At 47.0% G+C, this 18,811-nt stretch overlaps 1 protein-coding gene across 2 annotated transcripts in view; it reads right to left on the reverse strand.

Moving 5' to 3' along the window:
* LOXHD1 (lipoxygenase homology PLAT domains 1) overlaps positions 1-18,811 on the reverse strand; it is a 196,111-nt gene that overhangs the window by 90,594 nt on the left and 86,706 nt on the right. For both annotated transcript variants that reach the window (XM_084964969.1, XM_084964963.1), the window contains 4 exons: positions 12,762-12,838; positions 9,275-9,471; positions 6,182-6,374; positions 570-730 (listed from right to left, as the gene is read on the reverse strand). In XM_084964969.1, coding sequence (XP_084821095.1) covers positions 570-730; positions 6,182-6,374; positions 9,275-9,471; positions 12,762-12,838 — 628 coding nt within the window. The remainder of the gene's footprint in view (positions 1-569; positions 731-6,181; positions 6,375-9,274; positions 9,472-12,761; positions 12,839-18,811) is intronic.

Here is an 18,811-nt window from a genome sequence, read left to right on the forward strand (position 1 = left end):
ACACACACACCTACCTGTCCCATATTAAACATCCGTGTGTTCTTCTAGGGGCACTACCCTTGCATCCTCCTCCTCCTCTGCTGCCAACAACATGCTCACATTCTCATTTCTTTTTCTCCTCTCCTCAAAGGGAAATAATGAGCCCTGGAGCACTCCCACCACAACCAGAAGCCCCCGGTATCCTTCCCTGGGAGGCATGGCCCTGCCCTCAGGCTGGGTGAGCTGTTAAATCAGAGGTCAAGGCATTCTGGGAATGAATGTAATAACCAAGGGCCTGATGCCGTATTTCACTCAATTAGAATCAACCACTCCAGTGGTTCTCAGAATTGGCAGCACACATTAGCATCACTGGTAGAGCTTTTAGACACATACCTGGAGAACATATCCTACCATAGAGGTTCTGATTTAGGTAAATCAGGTGTATACCAGGCAGCTTTTTTTTTTTTTTTTTTTTTTTTTTAAAGCTCCCCAGGTGATTCTATTAAGAAGCAAGAGCCGAGACCCAATCCCTTTGTTTTTAGCCGTCTGCTGCGCCCTCTGTTGGCACCCTGCTGCCCTACCCTACACACCTGGAATATGTCCTTGGAGGCCCGATCAAACACTTTCGAGCGGCTGGAGAGGAAGAGCACTTCTGTCTTGCCTTCCTCGCCGTAGATCTGCATGTAGACTCGGGCAGTGGTGCCTGCACCGCCCACATCCCCCGTCCAAACCTCAACTTCGTAGTGGATCACTGGGTGGGCACATGGTGGAGAAACAGGACATTTCAATAATAACAATAGTAATAATACTATTATAATTACATAATAATGCTATTATACTACAATAGCAATAATAACAATAGTAATGATTGTTACAAAGCAGACATTTTCCAAGCCTATCTGGTGCTTCTAATGCATTAGCTCATCCAATCCTCCCATCAATACAATAAGCCCCATTATTTCCATTTTGCAGATTGACAGACTGAGGCTTAGAGGAATTGAGTAGTCAGTGGAAATAAAAGAAAAGGCAAACCCAAGCAATCTGCCTCCCAAGCTCAGTTATCCACATGCCACATGTGACCTCTGGAACCAAGAATGAAGAGTAGGAGTTCCCTTCGTGGCTCATTGGTTAACAAACCCGACTAGGAACCATGAGGTTGCGGGTTTGATCCCTGGCCTCGCTCAGTGGGTTAAGGATCTGGTATTGGTGTGAGCTGTGGTGTTGGTCGCAGACGTGGCTCAGATCCTGCATTGCTGTGGCTGTGGCGTAGACCAGCAGCTATAGCTCCGAATTGACCCCTAGCCTGGGAACTTCCACATGCTGCAGGTGCGGCCCTTAAAAAAAAAAAAAAAAGAATGAGAAGTAGTCAATATACTAGCTGACACTCTCTGCTGTGTGCCTGCCTACCCTGGGCAGCTACCACTCAGCAGAAAGAATCAAAAGGCTGTGTGTTAGTCTCTTTTCCTTATTTTCAGTAAAGATCAAGGAGGTGAAGTTATAATTTTCATTTAAATATATGCACCTTTCAGATGATATCAGTCAATACAGCTACATAGAGAGAGCGGTCTATATTTTGAAGTCATACTTTATCAGACTGTTAGAGGGTGGAAATGTGCTATAGGTATTCACCACTAGAGGGCCCTTCCCATTGGTGAGCAAAATGTCTCCCGGAATCGCAGGACCATCCTTTTCCAAAATGACTATTACAAGACTTGCCCTCTTGGCAATGCTATAAGACAAAATCATAATTTTTTTCAGGTTAAGGCTGCTTTCAAAAAGATGATGGATCACCCATTACCACAGCAATGTGAGAAATTGGGTGTGGGGTGGGCTGAAAACAAGAGGACTGGCTGAGAGCCTAAGGTTGAACTAGAGATATTCAACTCAGCTTGGAGTGAGGGTGGCCTGGTAGATGGACAACAGGGGACTCAATGAAAACTGGCATTCTGAGTGGAGAGACCCCCAAACTCTGTACCCTCTCTTGGTTCTCGGAATAGTAGACAGCCAGGATTATACAAAATTAGGATAGATAAAAATGAGCTCGAAGATGTGCTATACAACATAGGGAATATGGCCAATATTTTGTAATAACTGCAATTGGATATTAACATTTAAAAATAGCATAAAATTTTTAAAAAATTAATGCTTACAAAAAATGAGCATTCAGGGAACAAGAGGCAGTTATTGGAAATGAACATGTGGTCTCTGAAATAAAAAATCTCAAAGCGATGGTGAAATCAAGAACAGCTCTGAAGAACAAAAAGGAAATTTCCTAAGGACAAAATGACAACTGAGAGAAAGATAAGAAAGTCGGAGGAAGCCTGACATCTCACTAAAAGTTTAATTCTAGGAGTTTCCATCATGGCTCAGTGGTTAACAAACCCAACTAGGATCCATGAGGATGCAGGTTTGATCCCTGGCCTCACTCAGTGGGTTAAGGATCTGGTGTTGCTGTGAGCTGTGGTGTAGGTCACAGACAGAGGTTGGATCTGGTGAATGGGGTCTGGCGTTGCTGTGGCTGTGGCATTGGCTGGCAGCTGCAGCTCTGATTCAACTCCTAGCCTGGGAACCTCTATATGCCATGGGTGCGGCCCTAAAAAGACAGGGGGGAAAAAAGTTTAATTCTAAAGAAAAAAAATGCAAATAGACACTTGGAAATTGTGAAAGAAATAATACCCAAAAGGTCCCAGAACTAAAAAAAAAAAAATGCTTCTAGATTGAAGGGGGAGCCTGTGAATTCCCAAAAGTTTGGATGAAACTAAAATCATAAAAGGCAGTAATGAAATCATGAAATTTCAGAATTCCAAGGCTAACAATAGGATCCTACTGCAGAATAACATCAGACTTCTCAACTGCAAAAGTTGGAGCTAAAAAATGGCAGAATAATAATTCCTTCTAAACTCTAAGAGAAAATGAGATCTATCTCTGATTTCCAGAACAAACCAAATTATTTATCAATGATGAGAATAAGGCATTTGCAGACATTCAAGGTCTCAACATTCTTCTTCAAGGCACCTTTTCTCAGGAAGCTACTAGTAAAGGATGTGTTTAATCCAAATAAGGGAATAAACCAAAGAAGAAGACAGGAAATCCAGAAACCAGGAGATCCAACCCAGAAGAAAGAAGAATAGAATTTCCAAAAAGATGGTAAAAAAAAAAACCTTTGGGAGTTCCTGTGTTGGCTCAGAGGTAACAAACCCAACTAGGATCCATGAGGATGCGGGTTCAATCCCTGGCATGGCTCAGTGGGTTGGGGATCTGGCATTGCCATGAGCTGTTGTGTAGGTTGGAGATGGGTCCTGGATCCCTCATTGCTGTGTCTGTGGCTCTGATTTGACCCCTAGCATGGGAAATTCCATATGCCATGGGTGCAGCCCTAAAAAGAGAAAAGAAAGACAGAAAGGAAAGGAAAGGAAAGGAAAGGAAAGGAAAGGAAAGGAAAGGAAAGGAAAGGAAAGGAAAGGAAAGGAAAGGAAAGGAAAGGAAAGGAAAGGAAAGGATAAAGGACAGCTTCATGGCAGCCTAGGGAGCAGGACAGAGTTTCCCTTGAGAGAGGAAGTAGGGGAGAAGGAGGTAGAGAGGAAGCCAACAGAATTCCTGTTTGGTTTGAACATATGAAAAGAATTCTAGTTCTGTTGGAGAGATGGAAATAAGATATATTATGGAATAATTGTGTCCCCAACACCACCCACTCCTGAATACATATGTTGAAGCCCTAATACCTAGTATCTCAGAAAGTGACTGTATTTGGAGACAGGGCCTTTATAGAGATGACTGAATTAAAATGAGGCCAGTAATGTAAGTCCCAATCCAGTGCGACTGCTGTCCTCATAAGAAGAGTTTGGGACACAGCAGTGCCCATGCACACAGAAAAGACCTTGTGAGAGATGGTGAGAAGGCGCCACCTGCAGGCTGAGAGCATAGAACAAACACAACCTGCTCACACTTCCATCTTGGACTTCCAGCCTCCAGAACTGAGAGAAAAACTTTCATTGTTTCAGTTATGTAGTCTGTGATATTTTGTTATAGTAGCCCTAGCGAATTAATTCATATAAGTGGGTATACAGATGGGTATATAGAAATATAGATGGGTATACAGAAAACTATACTAATGAATACATGAGGCTATTAACTCCAGAAAGAAACAAAAAGGTGTATAAAAATGAAATATAACCCTCATAAGTAGGTGTCTCAGCAGTGAATATCATTCACATGGTTATAGTAATGTACAAATCCAGGGAGTTCCTGTTGTGGCTCAGTGGATTATGAACCTTACTAGTATCCATGAGGATGCAGGTTTGATCCCTGACCTTGCTCAGTGAGCTAAGAATCTGGCATTGCCATAAGCTGTGGTGTAGGTCACAGACATGGCTTGGATCCCACATTGCTGTGGTGCAGGCTGGCAGTTACAGCTCTGATTCTACCCCTAGCCTAGGAACCTCCATATGCTACAGGTGTGGCCTTAAAAAAAAGCACACACACAAAAGTGTATGAATCAAATATTGATTTTTCTGGCCACAGCCCCAGCATATAGAAGTTCCCAGGCTAAGGACTGAACCTACACCAAAGCAGTGACCAGAGCCACAGATGTGACAACTCTGCTTAACCCCCTGAGCCACCAGAAAACTTCAAATGTTGGAGTTCCTGTCCTGGCTCAGTGGTTACCGAATCCGACTAGGAACCATGAGGTTTTGGGTCCGATCCCTGGCCTTGCCCAGTGGGTTAAGGATCTGGCATTGCCACGAGCTGTGGTGTAGGTCGCAGACGCGACTCAGATCCCGCGTTGCTGTGGCTCTGGCATAGGCCGGCGGCTACAGCTCCGATTCGACCCCTAGCCTGGGAACCTCCATATGCTTCGGGAGTGGCCCAAGAAATGGCAAAAAAAAAAAAAAAAAAAAAAAGAGAGAGAGAGAGAGAGAAAAGAAAACTCCAAATGTTGATTATTGAAGGCTGGAGAGAGAGAGAGAGAGAGTGTGTGTGTGTGTGTGTGTGTGTGTGTGTGTGTGTGTGTGTGTGTGTGTGTGCATGTGTTAAAAAAACTAAATCCTCCTCTTCTATACTGGGAAGTCAACAGTTAATGTCTATGATTGAAAAATCAAGAAACTGATAAGCATATTCTTGAAAATAGGCAGACATTTCAGAGGAAAAAGCTAAAGTAATTAAAAACCTGTCACCTCTGAAGAACGGGGATGGGTTGGGGGATAGGTAGGTAGGGGAATTGCTGCTTTTTTAAAATCTTCATCTTGTTAACTAGTACCTGTATTACATTGGTGGAAATCAACATTTAATTTATTAAAAAAGGGAGGGAATTGGTTCTTTACGCTGGTGGGTTCCATGACAAAGCATGCGCATTGACACAGCCCTCAAGGAATGTACAGGTTAGCTGGGGAGAGCAAATGCACCTAGTAAACAGACACAAGGAATTCTCGAAGAGGAAGAGGTGAGCTTGTATTGAGGTTCCTTTTTAGGAAGCTTCCTGTGGGAAGGAGCCTTAGCTGGCTGCCTTCAGGATGGATGCAGAAGTACAGACGTGAGACACTGTCTGTGCCCAGGGTTTGGTCCTACAGTTTTCTTGACCCTCTTGCTTCTCTGACCCCTGCCTAATCTCTGACATCATGTGGCCAGATCACTTTGAACTTCACCTACACTCAGAGATGTCATCACTCTGCCCAAAAAGGTCCCTCGCCCCCATGCCATTCTATCCCCTTATCTCCCTTCATTTTCTTCATAGCTCTTACTTGGCATTATGTTATGGATGGTTCATCTCCCCTGGTGGAATGTAAAGTCCATGAGGACAAGGATTAGTCTGTTTTGCTCCTGGCTGTCTCTACGAAGCCTAGGGCAGGGCTGGCACAGACTAACATTTGATGTATATTTATTAAATGAATGAATAAACAGCTTATCTCCCTGGCCAGTCTTCCCAGGAAGAGGACTAGTTCTCAAACTCCTACTGCACATGGGGCTGAGAAGTCATAAAGTCATTTGCCACCTTTATCCCAGAAAACAATGTTTCATCCATTGAGTCCTCAGTTTCCCCATCTATAAAAATGGCCCCCCTCTCCTTCCCAGAATCCTGGTACGAGGGGCAATTGGAAGTTTTTCCCCCCTTGACACAAGACCCAAGTTGTCCCCAGTCCCTCCTCCTTCCCCATTATCCCCCTCCCAGAGGACCGGGTTGACAGTCCCACCACAGCCTCCGTACATTTCTGGATGTCTATGACCTCGCTGGGGTAGAGCTCCACCTCCAGGCGCCCATCTGCCTGATCCTTGTCCAGCCAGCGGTTGGCAGGGAAGGTGTACTGCTTGCCTTGGCGAGGCACGCGGATCTGGACGCTGCCCAGGAACCAGCTGGCGTGCAGGCCTGTGCTGTCGTGCCCGATCACCAACCGGTTGATCTGGAAGGAAACCCAGGGTGCAAGCAGGGAGCCGGTATGCCTAACCCCCCAAACACTGGGGCAAAAGGCTCTCCTCAAGCCCGCCCTCCAGTTCCTAGGGAGAGGCAAGCTTAGCAGAAGGCTGGGTCCTCCATCTGCTTGCCATCGGCCAACCAGGGGACCTGGGCACCAGCTCTCCTGCCTGGAGGCTCTGCCCCCTTGTCTTTAGCTCACTTCCAGGACATTGTGAGAAGCCAGTGGGGGAACAGGTATGGCAGGAACTTTGAAACCTCCAGGATGTGCTGGATCGTAGGTGGTGTACTGCCTAAGAATGTGATGGCCACCCAAGAAAGCAAAAATTTAGGGAGTTTCCTGATGGTCCAGTGGTTAGGACTTTCACTGCTGTGGCTTGGGTTTAATCCCTCTTCTGGGAACTGAGATCCCACAGTAAGCAGTTGTGTGCCATGGCAAGGAGGAAGGGAGGGAGGGGATGGAAGGAAAGATGAAAGAGAGAAAGAGAGAGAGAGAGAGAGAGAAGGAAGGAAGGAAGGAAGGAAGGAAGGAAGGAAAGAAAGAAAGAAAGAAAGAAAGAAAGAAAGAAAGAAAGAAAGAAAGAAAGAAAGAAAGAAAGAAAGAAGGAAAGGAAAGGGAAGGAAGGAAGGAAAGGAAAGGAAGAAGGGAGGAAGGCAGGAAGGAAGAAAACATTCAAAATATTAACCATTAGCATCTGATAGCCATGAACGCCATCTGGCTTCGTTTTAAACCACAGGCTGTTTTAGGTATTTTTGCAGGTCTTCTTTGCCACACCCATCCTTTAGGGGACAGAATATGCAGACAGCCTCTAGGGCTCTGTCAGTTTGTGTCCAGTACCCCCTCTCACTCTTAGAACTGAGGTGAACATTTTCCCAATAACACTCCACAGTTCAGTTGCTTTGCTATTTTATATTTTATGTTAGTCTTTGCCCACAGGCGATATAGATGAGCACAAAAAAGAAATGATTATCCTTAAGTGCATTTAGGTCTTCAATGTTCTAATGATTTTTATGTTTTTTTGAATTGCTGGGTACAGGGCAATTCTAACATCAGATGGAACTATCAGATGACCTCTGAGATCCCCTCCAGCTCCCCAGATTCTCTCTGTGGTGATTTGGAGGGGTGTCACTAGCTATGAGTCTGGTGCCCAAATGCCAGATTTAGAAAATTGTCCCCATGAGCCCAGCTCTCACTCTTATGTGTAATAAGTGCCTCTTTGCAGCTGGTAATGGAAACACAATCACAGCTGAGAACATGTAGCCTGATCTCTTGGAATTTTCAGAGGGAGACTGATTATGTTACCAACACAGCCTGAGCACCTTTGGAGTGTGTGCCAAGGGGCGCCGGAGAGCTTCGTTGTCTATGTGGTGCTGGGACTGGGACAGAGCAAAGATGGGGGCAGGTGTTTGCTACCTGATGTGATAGAAAGTGCCTTAATGGCAGGGACTGGCAGTTCTGCAACACCTAGCACCTGACACCTAGCACTAGTAGATAACAGCTAGCGTTTATTGAACACTTACTGTGTGCACGTGGGTGTTACTAGCATAGTTCATACTAATAACAATCCCATTAGGATCGCTTTTGATATTAATGAGAAAACTAAGACCAACAGAGACTAAGTAACTTGCACACAGCAGGTAAATGGAAACACAGCCTCAAACCCAGGCAGTTGGCAGCCCCAGCCCACGCTCTCAACCTCAGGGCCACACAGTCTGTTGAGGAGTTTCAGAAACACATGAAAGGCCCAAACGCCCTCTGCCTCCCTTCAGATGTCTGTTACCCGCTGCTTGCTGCCAGAAATCCTTAGTAGAGGAAACATCTCAGTCAACAATTATTAATTCAATTTAAAATGTAAATAAATTTTGGTCAAGGAAAACCTTGATTTAAGCTCATGACTTTCAAGATTAAATGACTGAGGAGTTCCCATTGTGGCTCAGCAGTAATGAACCCAACTAGCATCCATGAGGATGCAGGTTCAATCCCCGGCCCCACTCAGTGGGTTAAGGATTGGCGTTGCCCTGAGCTGTGGTGTAGGCCAGCAGTTATAGCTCCAATTCAACACCTAGCCTGGAAGCTTCCATATTCTACACATGTGGTCCTAAAAAAGCAAAAATCAATCAATCAATCACATAAAAAAAGATTAAATGACTGACATGAATAGCTCTCCAGAACATTATTTTGATAGAGCCTCTGAAATAGGGTGAGGCTTCACCAAGAGGGGAAGGGATCAGGAAAGAGGAGCTTGTCACCCTCTTGATTTCTATAAGCCCACCCCTGAGAGGGTCAGGTGGTACCACAAAGAGATTTCTAGAAATGTTTCCAATACTCAAGTGCAGGCAGTAAGACCCATGCTTCTCCGGGTGCAGTGCTCCACTCATAGCCTGGTCACTGGAGATGTACGTGTGAGGTGGGCCCCATGCTCCAAGGCACAGTCTCTCAGGTGTGGTCTGGGAGTGCACACAGCCACATGCTTCCTGGGTGGCACTCTGACACACACACTCCAGTTTGGAACTGGGAAGTGCTTTCAGCCCATCTTCCTTCTCTTTTCCTTCCCTGGACACCTTCTCGAGGGTCTGGGACCTAGGTCCATTGGTCCTAGCTATGGAGGTAAGGGAATGTTGAGATTAGAGCCGCTAAGAATACATGTAGCAGCCCCAGAGATGAGGAAAGCCTGACCACTGTTCACATGTCTTCTGTGGCTCTAGGTTGTATCTAGAAAACAATGTACTTCACTAATCCCCCAGGGAGCAATTTTTCCCTTCAAAATGGGTTCATTTGTGGGTATGTGAGTGTGTGTGTGTGTGTGTATGTGTGTGTGTGTGTGTGAATCCACATGCAGATACATGCACGGTGAGCTGGCGACACGTGGTTTCAGGAAAGCAACTTACGGTTCCGATGTTCAGGGTCTCCAGGGTGAACTCGTCCACCCGGCCACGTTCAAAATAGTCTTTCAGGTTGTTGTCAGAGACAAGAAGAACTTGCTTGATGGTGTCAGATTTGTCCCCATAGAGCTTGATGTAGACTCGGGAATCTGTGCTGGCCCCAGGGACGTCCGCCGTCTTCAAGCTGATGTGATAGCGGAAGTCTGAACAGTCCGAGAGAGGAGGCAGGAAGGGAGGGGTTAGTGCAGAGTGGACAGGAAGCTGGGGCAGGAGGGCACCGCAGCCAGGGCTGGGACACTAGGCTGGGGGTCAGGAGCTCGAGCTCTTGGTCTCTTTAAGTAGCCCTGAGACTGGGCTACTTAAACAGTGTTTAAGAGCTGGGATGGTCCTGAGGAGATGAATCATTGCCTTCACTGGACACAGGACGCATGCCAGAATTATAGAGTGGAGTCCCCTCTTCTCAAAATGAGATTTCTAGTACCTGCTTGGCCTGCCCCACATGGTGTGAATGTGCTGGGAACAGGGAGGCATGCAAAGAATACTAAAATGTAAGAGACCAAGGATTTAAAGCAAACACCTCGTGCAAGTCCTTGTCTGGTAGACCAAGAAACTGAGGCAAAGGGAGCAACAACCTTTGCAGACAGTGTTTAATAAGTTCTACATATGGTGTTAGTGCTCAGTGTTCTGACCTTGGTTTTAGGAATCAGAGCCTCAGAGGATGATGCATTTGGCTCAAGATTGCAACAATTAAGAAGGAGCTAGCCATGGATTAAGAAGATGTGGTACATGTACACAATGGAATACTATTCAGCCATAAAAAAGAAAAAATAATGCCATTTGCAGCAACATGGATGAAACTAGAGCATTGCATACTAAGTGAAGTCAGTCAGAAAGAGAAAGACAAATACCATATGATATCACTTATATCTAATACATGGCACAAATGAACCTATCTACAGAAAAGAAACAAACTCATGGCCTTGGAGAACAGACTTGTGGTTGCCAAGGGATAGGGGGAGGGAGTGGGATGGACCAGGAGTTTGGGGTTAGTACATGCAAACTATTGCATTTGGAGTGGATAAGCAATGAGATCCTGCTGGATAGCACAGGGAACTATATCTAGTTACCCGTGATGGAACATAATGGAGGATAATGTGAGAAAAAGAAGAATGTATATATATATATGTATAACTGGGTCACTTTACTGTACAGCAGAAATTGACAGAACATTGTAAATTGACTATAATAAAATTTTTTAAAAAAGGAGCTAGGCATGATGAAATCCTAATGTGGGCCTAAAGGTCCTGTTCTTAACCAAAAGCCACACCAATGTTACCCTATCTTATTACCCAGTAAGATCTGCATTGTCTGTCCACAAGGGAGGATACAAATGCTCAGTGAAGGAGAAGTCCTGGGATAACCTGAGTCTCGGCCCCAAGTCCTATAGGGGGGTGGATCTTGGGAATGAGGAGGGAAGCATGGAGAAGGCAAGTGATGCTGATTCCAAGGCCCACCGTTCACAGCTGGGTCAGGGCCTTCCCATGCCAAGAAGGACTCAGAGAAAGGAGGTGAGCACAGCTGCCACAAGGACAGCCCTGCAGACAGGCCTGGCTCTGGTAGAGGCCAGACTTGTGGTTCTGGTCCAGATCAGCTCCTTTAGGGACACCGAGGACACGGAGGAAGTGGCTTTTCTCTTTCTTGCTGTGAAGATGTAGCAGGAACTGAGAAAAAGATCTTACACTGTTTTCCTTCTAAGTCCTGTCATAACCTCTGACTTGAGGAGTGGGGAGACTGAAGGGCCCTGTCCAGGGCTTGCTGGGGGAGCAAGAGCAAGGCAGGAAGACAGAAGCCTGGGTGCTGGTCCCAGCTCCATCCCTGGCTACAGACCTGGCTTTACTGGGAGGTCCCCTTGTCATGTATCCAGTGAAGGCATTGGTTCATCTCCTAAGGACCATCCCAGCTCTTAAATGGTATCATTCTGCACCCAGAGATTGGACTTTCTAGTTCCAACTCTGCAATTTGCTATTTGACCTTGGGAAGATATTTAGTCCCACCAGATCTGTGTTTCCCTGTGACAAAGGGGCATAACAACATCAGCTCTGCCTACCTTCTGGGATTATTACAGGACTCCTGTGAGATAATAAAGGATAAAATGAGGTGTTGCTAGTGTTGAGGATCATGGAGATAAGTTTCTATTAAATTTTTTCTAACACTCTTGATCAAACCAAGTCTCTTGAAGAAATATCACCAATAAGGAAAACTGTGAGGCCACACTAGGATAATTCCCAGCATTTCAAAACAACGTCCTCCAGGAGCTCCCTTTGTGGCTTAGCAGTAATGAAACCTACTAGTATCCATGAGGATACAGATTCAATCCTTGGCCTCACTCAGTGGGTTAAGGGTCTGGCATTGCTGTGAGCTGTGGTGTGGATTGCAGATGCGGTGGATTCTGCGTCGCTGTGGCTGTGGCACAGGCCAGGAGCTGTAGCTCTGATTTGACCCCTAGGCGGGGAACTTCCAATATGCTGTGGGTATGGCCTCAAAAAGCAATAAATAAATAAAAATAAAAACAACATCCTCAAAATACCATATGATATTGCTTATATATGGAATCTAAAATATGGCACAAATGAACCTATCTACAAAACAGAAGCAGACTCACAGACATAGAGAACAGACTTGTGGTTGCCAAGGGGGAGGGGGAAGGAGTGGGAGGGATGGGGAGTTTGGGGTTAATAGATGCAAACTGTTACATTTCGAATGGATAAGCAATGAGGACCTACTGTATAGCACAGGGAACTATATCCAATCTCCTGGGATAGACCATGATGGACAAAAATATTTTAAAAAAGAATGTATATGTACATATATATGTATAGCTGGGTCACTTCGCTGTACAGTGCAAATTGGCACAGCATTGTAAATCAACTATAATTTTAAAAACGCTGAAGGCATTGCCACTGTGGTGCAATGGGATCAGCAGCATCTCTGAAGCTCTAGAATGGGGGTTCGATCTCAGGCCCAGCACAATGGGATAAGGATCTGGTGTTGCCACAACTGCGGCTCAGATCTGATCCTGGCCTGGGAACTCCACGTGCCATGGGGCAGCCAAAAAAGAAAAATAATGCTTAAAAAAATAAATAAAAACAATGTCCTCACCATACAACCCCTTCCAAATGTGTTTATGCTCTCAAGGCCCTGAATGATAGGTACCCCCTCTGCTTGGCAACTTTAGCCTGTGCTACCAGTCTTGTTACTCTTGTTGACAGAGTCTGGACCCCCAACCCAAGACCTTAAAGAGGCTGTGTGCACAGCTCGGCCAGAGATTTCCAGCCTCCCTCACAGTCTCTTCCTCTCCACACCCCCCGGTGCCACCTCCATGGAATGAAGTGAATGGGCACGTGCTTCCTTCAAGGTCTGGCTTCTAAGCAGCAGAGGGAGGGCATCTGTTCTGCTCAGGGCACACCCACCACCTGTTCTCAGGATGACTTACTCTTCAGGGTTGCGTTGCTGTCGCTGGGCAACAACTCTCGGACCAACTGCCCATCATCTTTATCCTTGTCCAGCCACCTGGTGGGCAAACGAGGGACTGTTAGCTCTCTGCATGGGGCAACCCAACAGTCAAACACCACAATTCATGCAGGGTCACCAGAAGGCCAGAGCTTTGAGTTCAGCAAAGGAAAATGGCTCTACCTGAGCTTGGAACAAAGGATCCCAACCCAGATTGGGGGAGGGGATGCTGCCCTGGGGAGGTGATAACTGGCTGAGATTAGAAGGATGATGAGCAGTTAACCAGAAGGGGGTGGGGGGGAATGCATTCAGAGACAACAATGTGCCTGGACCAAGCAGAGCCCGGGGAGTTGACGAGAGGCCAGTGTGGATGGGATGGAGCTAGTGAATGTTGTAGAGCTGGCGGATGAGCTGGGGAAGTGGCAGGCTCACTGGATGTAGACCTTGGTAATCACCGTAAAGTGTTGTCCTAAAAGTCATGAATACCTGTGTCATTATTATCATCAAAAAACCCTGTCTTGGCTCAGCAACAATGAACCTGACTAGTGTCCATGAGGAAGCGGGTTTGATCCCTGGCCTTACTTAGTGGGTTAAGGATCTGGCATTGTTGTGAGCTGTGGTGTAGGTCGCAGAGGCAGCTTGGATCTGGCGTTGCTGTGGCTGTGGCATAAGCCAGCAGCTGAAGCTCTGATTCAACCCTAGCCTGGGAACTTCCATATGCCTCAGGTGTGGCTCTAAAAAAAAAAGAAAAAGACATAACAACAACAACAACAACAAACCCATTCTTTTTCTAAGAAGAGTCCCTCATGTGTGTGGCTGAGGGCTATGGCATGGGGAGAAGGCAGAAAAGGTACACTATGAGCAATAAGACACAGCCCAGGGATTCCCTTAGTGACTCAGTGGGTTAAGGACCCGACTTTGTCTCTGGGAGCATGTGGGTCCAATCCCTGACCTCACTCTGTGGGTTGAGAATCTGGCGTTGCTATGGCTGTGGCGTAGCTCCCAGCTGTGGCTCCAATTCATGCCCTGGCCTGGGAACTTCCTGTGTGCTACGGGTGAAGCCATAAAAAGATTAAAAAAAAGACACAGCCTCACCCCTAAGGAAGTCTAATTAAGAAGACAGGACAGACTGGCTGAGGTACCAGAGACCAAGACAAGATGCATGTTGGACCAAAGTAAAGGTGGCAGAAGTTGAGAAAAATATACACAAGGCTCATTGTGAAAGGGCTCTGATCTGAGTCCTCAAGGATGAATGAGATTTGCCAACAAGGAGCAGTTGGGACTGGACAGGGCTGGAGCGTGACAGCTACAAATCATCCAGATGATGGAGTGGCCAGGGCCCCTGCTCTCTGCTGGCATCCACCAGGGGGAAAGACATTGCACCAAGTTGCCTGAAAAGTACTGTTCCCGTTGGACACAGAGACCCAGTCTGAGGAATCAGACATCCGTACATGCATGACTTAGCCAGGCCCCAGTCCTTGACATGGTCTGTGACCTGGCTGATGGCAACAGAAGAGATACCCTCTTTTGTTGGGCAGAACAGGGCAGTGAGGAACCAAGATACTTGCCTTTGACCAGAGTGTCTCCCCATTTGTCTATGTCTTGGGCTGGTGTGTGCAGCCCACTCCTACTATACACCCAAGAGGGAGGCAATTCCCAGGCCATAGAATCTATCAAAGGAAGCCAAGGCACTGCCTCCTCCCCTGCCCTCCCAGCATAGAGCTCAGGATTCCCTAAACCACAGCTGTCTGTGCCCATAACTCCCACCCAAAAGGGTCAAAGCAGGCAAAACTGGGGTCTCCCCCATCCCTTCTCTCTCGCTCTCCCTCACCAAGCATATGGTCTTACATCCCCATGGGACCTGGCTGTCAGCTGGCTATTAGCTAGCATGAACTTCTACACATAAAACAGATAAGCCACAAGATCTATTGTATAACACAGGAAACCATATTCAATACCCTGTAATAGCTTCTAATGGAAAATAATGTGAAAAATATATAACTGAATCACTTTGCTGTACACCTGAAACTAACACCATATCATAAATCAACTATACTTCAATTTAAAAAAGAAATTAGCTGACAACTAAGTTGTTATGCTTCCCATGAGCTTTGGTGCTCTGAATCTAGAACACCGAAAAGCATTTGGGATTCTAAGACATGAAGATATAATTGCGGAATTCTTGGAGATATTTGAGAATGAGGAGGTGCCGGCTACAGTCCTTCAAATCAGGTGCTGATTGTCCTGCTGAGGTCCCTGCAGCATCTCCCACAGACCTGGAGACCTTCAAGGAAGGTGCAATGCAGCCCAGGCCACGTGTGCTCCTGGGACTGGAGAACGGACTGTCAGCAGGCCCTCGACCACTGCAGAATCCCATCTGCTCTTCCTCCTTTCTCTCCACCACTTCTCCAACCCCAGACCCGGCAAACCAAAAGAAACCATGACTTGTCCTTTCAGTTTCCTCCTAAATACTTGCAGGGTATTAATAGATATTTCCAAATATAGCCATTTTCTTTCAGCTTCAAACACTTCATCCCAGTTTCAGAGTTAGAGGTGACAAAATGGATGAGCGGGTCTGCTGGAGATTTTATTACACTTTCCTGGACTCATGGCAATGTGTAAGTACGTACACATGTGCACACACACGTAGACACATAAACACAGGCACATACACACACACACCCTACACACATAAACACACACAAACACATGCACATACACACACGTCCACGCATAAACATACCATACACACAAAAACATACACACAAACACACACATAAACCATAGTACACAAAACATACAATAAACACACATGCACACACAAAACATAAACACGCCCATATGCACACAAACACATGCACACAGCACTCACAAAAATACAAAAACACACACATAAACACACAAAATACACAAAAACATTCACACAAGCACACACATAAACACACATGCACACACAAAACATACACACAGGTACACATGTAAACACATAAACACACACACCCCTATGATAGCTACGATGCTCATGACTCCTTGATCCTGGCAGAGAAGTTGTGATAAATAGGCCTGATTCATCCTCCTCTCTCAGGGAGTAAAATAACAGCTCAGGTGAAAAAAGAAGCAGTGTGTGAGGCAGGCTCTACCTTCCGGGTCCTGAGTTGGCAAATGCCATCACCGTACTTTAGCAAGATATAAGAATGCATCTTCTAAAAAATATATGGACTCTCAAGTGTTTGGGGGAAGGGAGGGCTCTGGGGAGTGTCTGGAGCTTCAGCTCCTAGTCACCCCACACTCAGCAGCAGCAGCAGCATCTGTGTCTTTAGCAGACTTGGTTCCTGTCAAAGAGAAACCGATTTCACCCTCACAATCATCATTAAGATGCTTTCTGGTCAGGAAGGCAGAGACGACCAGAGAAATTAAGATCTTTGCCCAAAGTTTCACAGCAGGTAGGATGTCAGATTCCTAGCTCTGCACCATGGATGTGGCAGCGCAGGCAGTGTGGACACTCTGACTTCTCCTTCATCCCCTCTTTGGGTTCCCCTTCCTCTTCCTTACTGGTCCAGGGGTTCATTTTCTTTATCCACACCCTCCTTAAAGGATCCCCTACATTTTCCTGACATTAAATTCCATCTCTGTGCTCTCATTTCCTGAATTTATTTCTCAAAGCCTGCTTCCACTACTTGAAGTACAAGCATCTCAAGCTAACATGCCCCCACTGGACCTGCAGAGGCCAGCCCATCCCCAGCCCTCAGCCCTTCCTCCCCAGGATGCCCATTTCAGTAGCAAGCGTGACCTGTGCCCACCTACTGAAGGCAGAGACCTGGGGTCTTCAATTCTCCTCTTTCAGTGGCAAGTCCTATAAACTCCACCTCCAGGATCCACCTGTGGTGTGGCCCCTCCCCCCACCTTCACTGCCACCTCCTAAGGCCAGGCTGCCAAGTTACAGGTTGAATTGTGTCCCCACCCCCCAAAAGAGATATTGAAGCCTTAACCCTAGTACTCAGAATGTGACTTTATTTGGAGATAGTGGCCTCGCAGAGGTAATCAAGTTAAAATGAGGTCATTAGGGTGGTTCCCTGATGCAAAATGACGAGTATTCTTTTTTTTTTTTTCCTCCCCTTGGCCCCATCCACAGCATATGGCAGGGGCTGAACTGGAGCTGTAGCTGCCAGCCTATACCACAGTCACAGCAACAAGGGACCTGAGCCACATCTGTAAACTACACCACAGCTCAGGGGAACACCTGATCCTTAACCCACTGAGCAAGGGCAGGAGTAAAACCTGCACCCTCATGGATACTAGTGGGGTTCATTTCTGCTAAGCCACAAAGGGAACTCCAAAATGACTAGTATTCTTATAAATAGGGGAAATCTGGACACAGAGACAGACAAATACAGAGGCAAGACAATGTGAAAACAGAGGGAGAAGATGGCCCTCTCTGAGCCCAGGAACACCTGCGAGTACCACAGGCTGAGAGGTGTGGAGCAGACCCTGACCAGTGCTCCTTCAGGGGCATGCAGTCCTGCCAACACCTTCAGTTTGGACCTCTGAGCTCCAGAACTGTGAGGCAAAATTCTGCTGCTTACGCCACTCTGTTTGAAGTATGTTGTTACAGCAGTCCTAGCGGACCATGCAACATCTTCTGTTTCCTCTCTGGTCCCCCTACCACCTGTCCTCTGCCCAGAAACCACAGGGAACTACCTAAACTGGAAGAGCCCACTAAGCCCTCCTGATACAGGCTTCTTCCCACTCCAGACCTCAGCTGGAGGCTTTCTTCTTTGCCCACCTGCTTTGGTCTCATTGGAGTGCTAGATCCCCAAACCCTATCACATGGCACTCTCCTCTTCATCCCACAAAAACCCCAGCCTAAATGTCCAGGTGAAGGCAGAACTCATCCACCCTCCCCATCTCTAAACACACCCTCTCCACCTCCAGCCCACCCTCCCCACCTCTGGCCCCATCCTCTCCATCTCTGGCCCCACCCTCTTTACCTCTGGCCCCACCCTCCCCACCTCTGGCCCCACCCTCTCCATCTCAGTGGGGCCACCTCCAGCAGCCTCTATCAGCACCATGCTTTCCCTTAATGCCACCCCTCACAGTTGGTAACTGTGGCTTTCTTAGTGTATGCACTTGCTTATGGTCTAGTTCCCCTCCAGACTACATACTTCATGAGCACAGGGAGCAAGCCTATAGTAAATGCTTTATAAATATCTTTTGAGTGGGCAGGAACAAAACCAGGAAGACTGATCCTTCCAGCAGCCCAGCCAAGCAGCTCCCAGATCCAGCAGGGAGCAAATGGGTCAGTGTGGACTTGAAGAGACAGCAGAACTCTTCCATCCCATCCTTCTTTGTGCTCCTTCCCACCTGCCAGACACCCCTCACCAACCCCTGTGGGCCACCTCCTCAGCCCCATGCCAGCCTGGAGGACCCACCCTCCCTTCTCCTGGCCATTCATCTACTCTCTCATCTTCCTGCCAGGCCCAGGTCCTGTTCTGCCTCTTTCCAGAAGCCTTCCCTGGCTCCCCAGCCCTCCCTCTGAGCCTCCCTCTGTTAGTGACACTCACTTGGACTGCCTGCTTCATGACCTATCTTTCTAAGGTAATCCTGTTAACACTAACAGTGGCTGTACTTTGAAGACTATAGTGCCTTTGTCGTGGACAAAAGCATTTGGCAATCAATGTCACGTAGGGTTGCCACAGTGGCCCTTCCTGCCTAGGAAACTGCCCTTCCCGGGCTGGTATGCAAATCAGGTGTAGCAAATGTGTCTGTATGCACGTGTGTGCACAAGTGCGTTTGTGTGCCTGGTTAGAGAAAGAGTAACACATACATTGCCGGGCTGTGGGGCAGCCTGCCCTCAGCCCCTCTGAGGAGGGCTGTCCTTAGGCAAGAAGCCTGGGCCAGCCCTGAAGAAGGGAGCTTGGACCTGTAGCATCTCGCCCACAGGTGCAGGACTCCGCCTGGACCTGGGATTTGCATAGCCTAGTGGGTCCAAAGCCACAGTTAAGTGTCTACAGGTGAATGGGAACTGCCAACTGG

Source organism: Sus scrofa, chromosome 1 (genome assembly GCF_054392235.1).
Source record: "Sus scrofa isolate SSC_HxYL_T2T_F1_AM1 chromosome 1, Sscrofa_HxYL_maternal_Yorkshire_Landrace_v2.0, whole genome shotgun sequence".
NCBI classification, from domain to species: Eukaryota; Metazoa; Chordata; class Mammalia; order Artiodactyla; family Suidae; genus Sus; species Sus scrofa.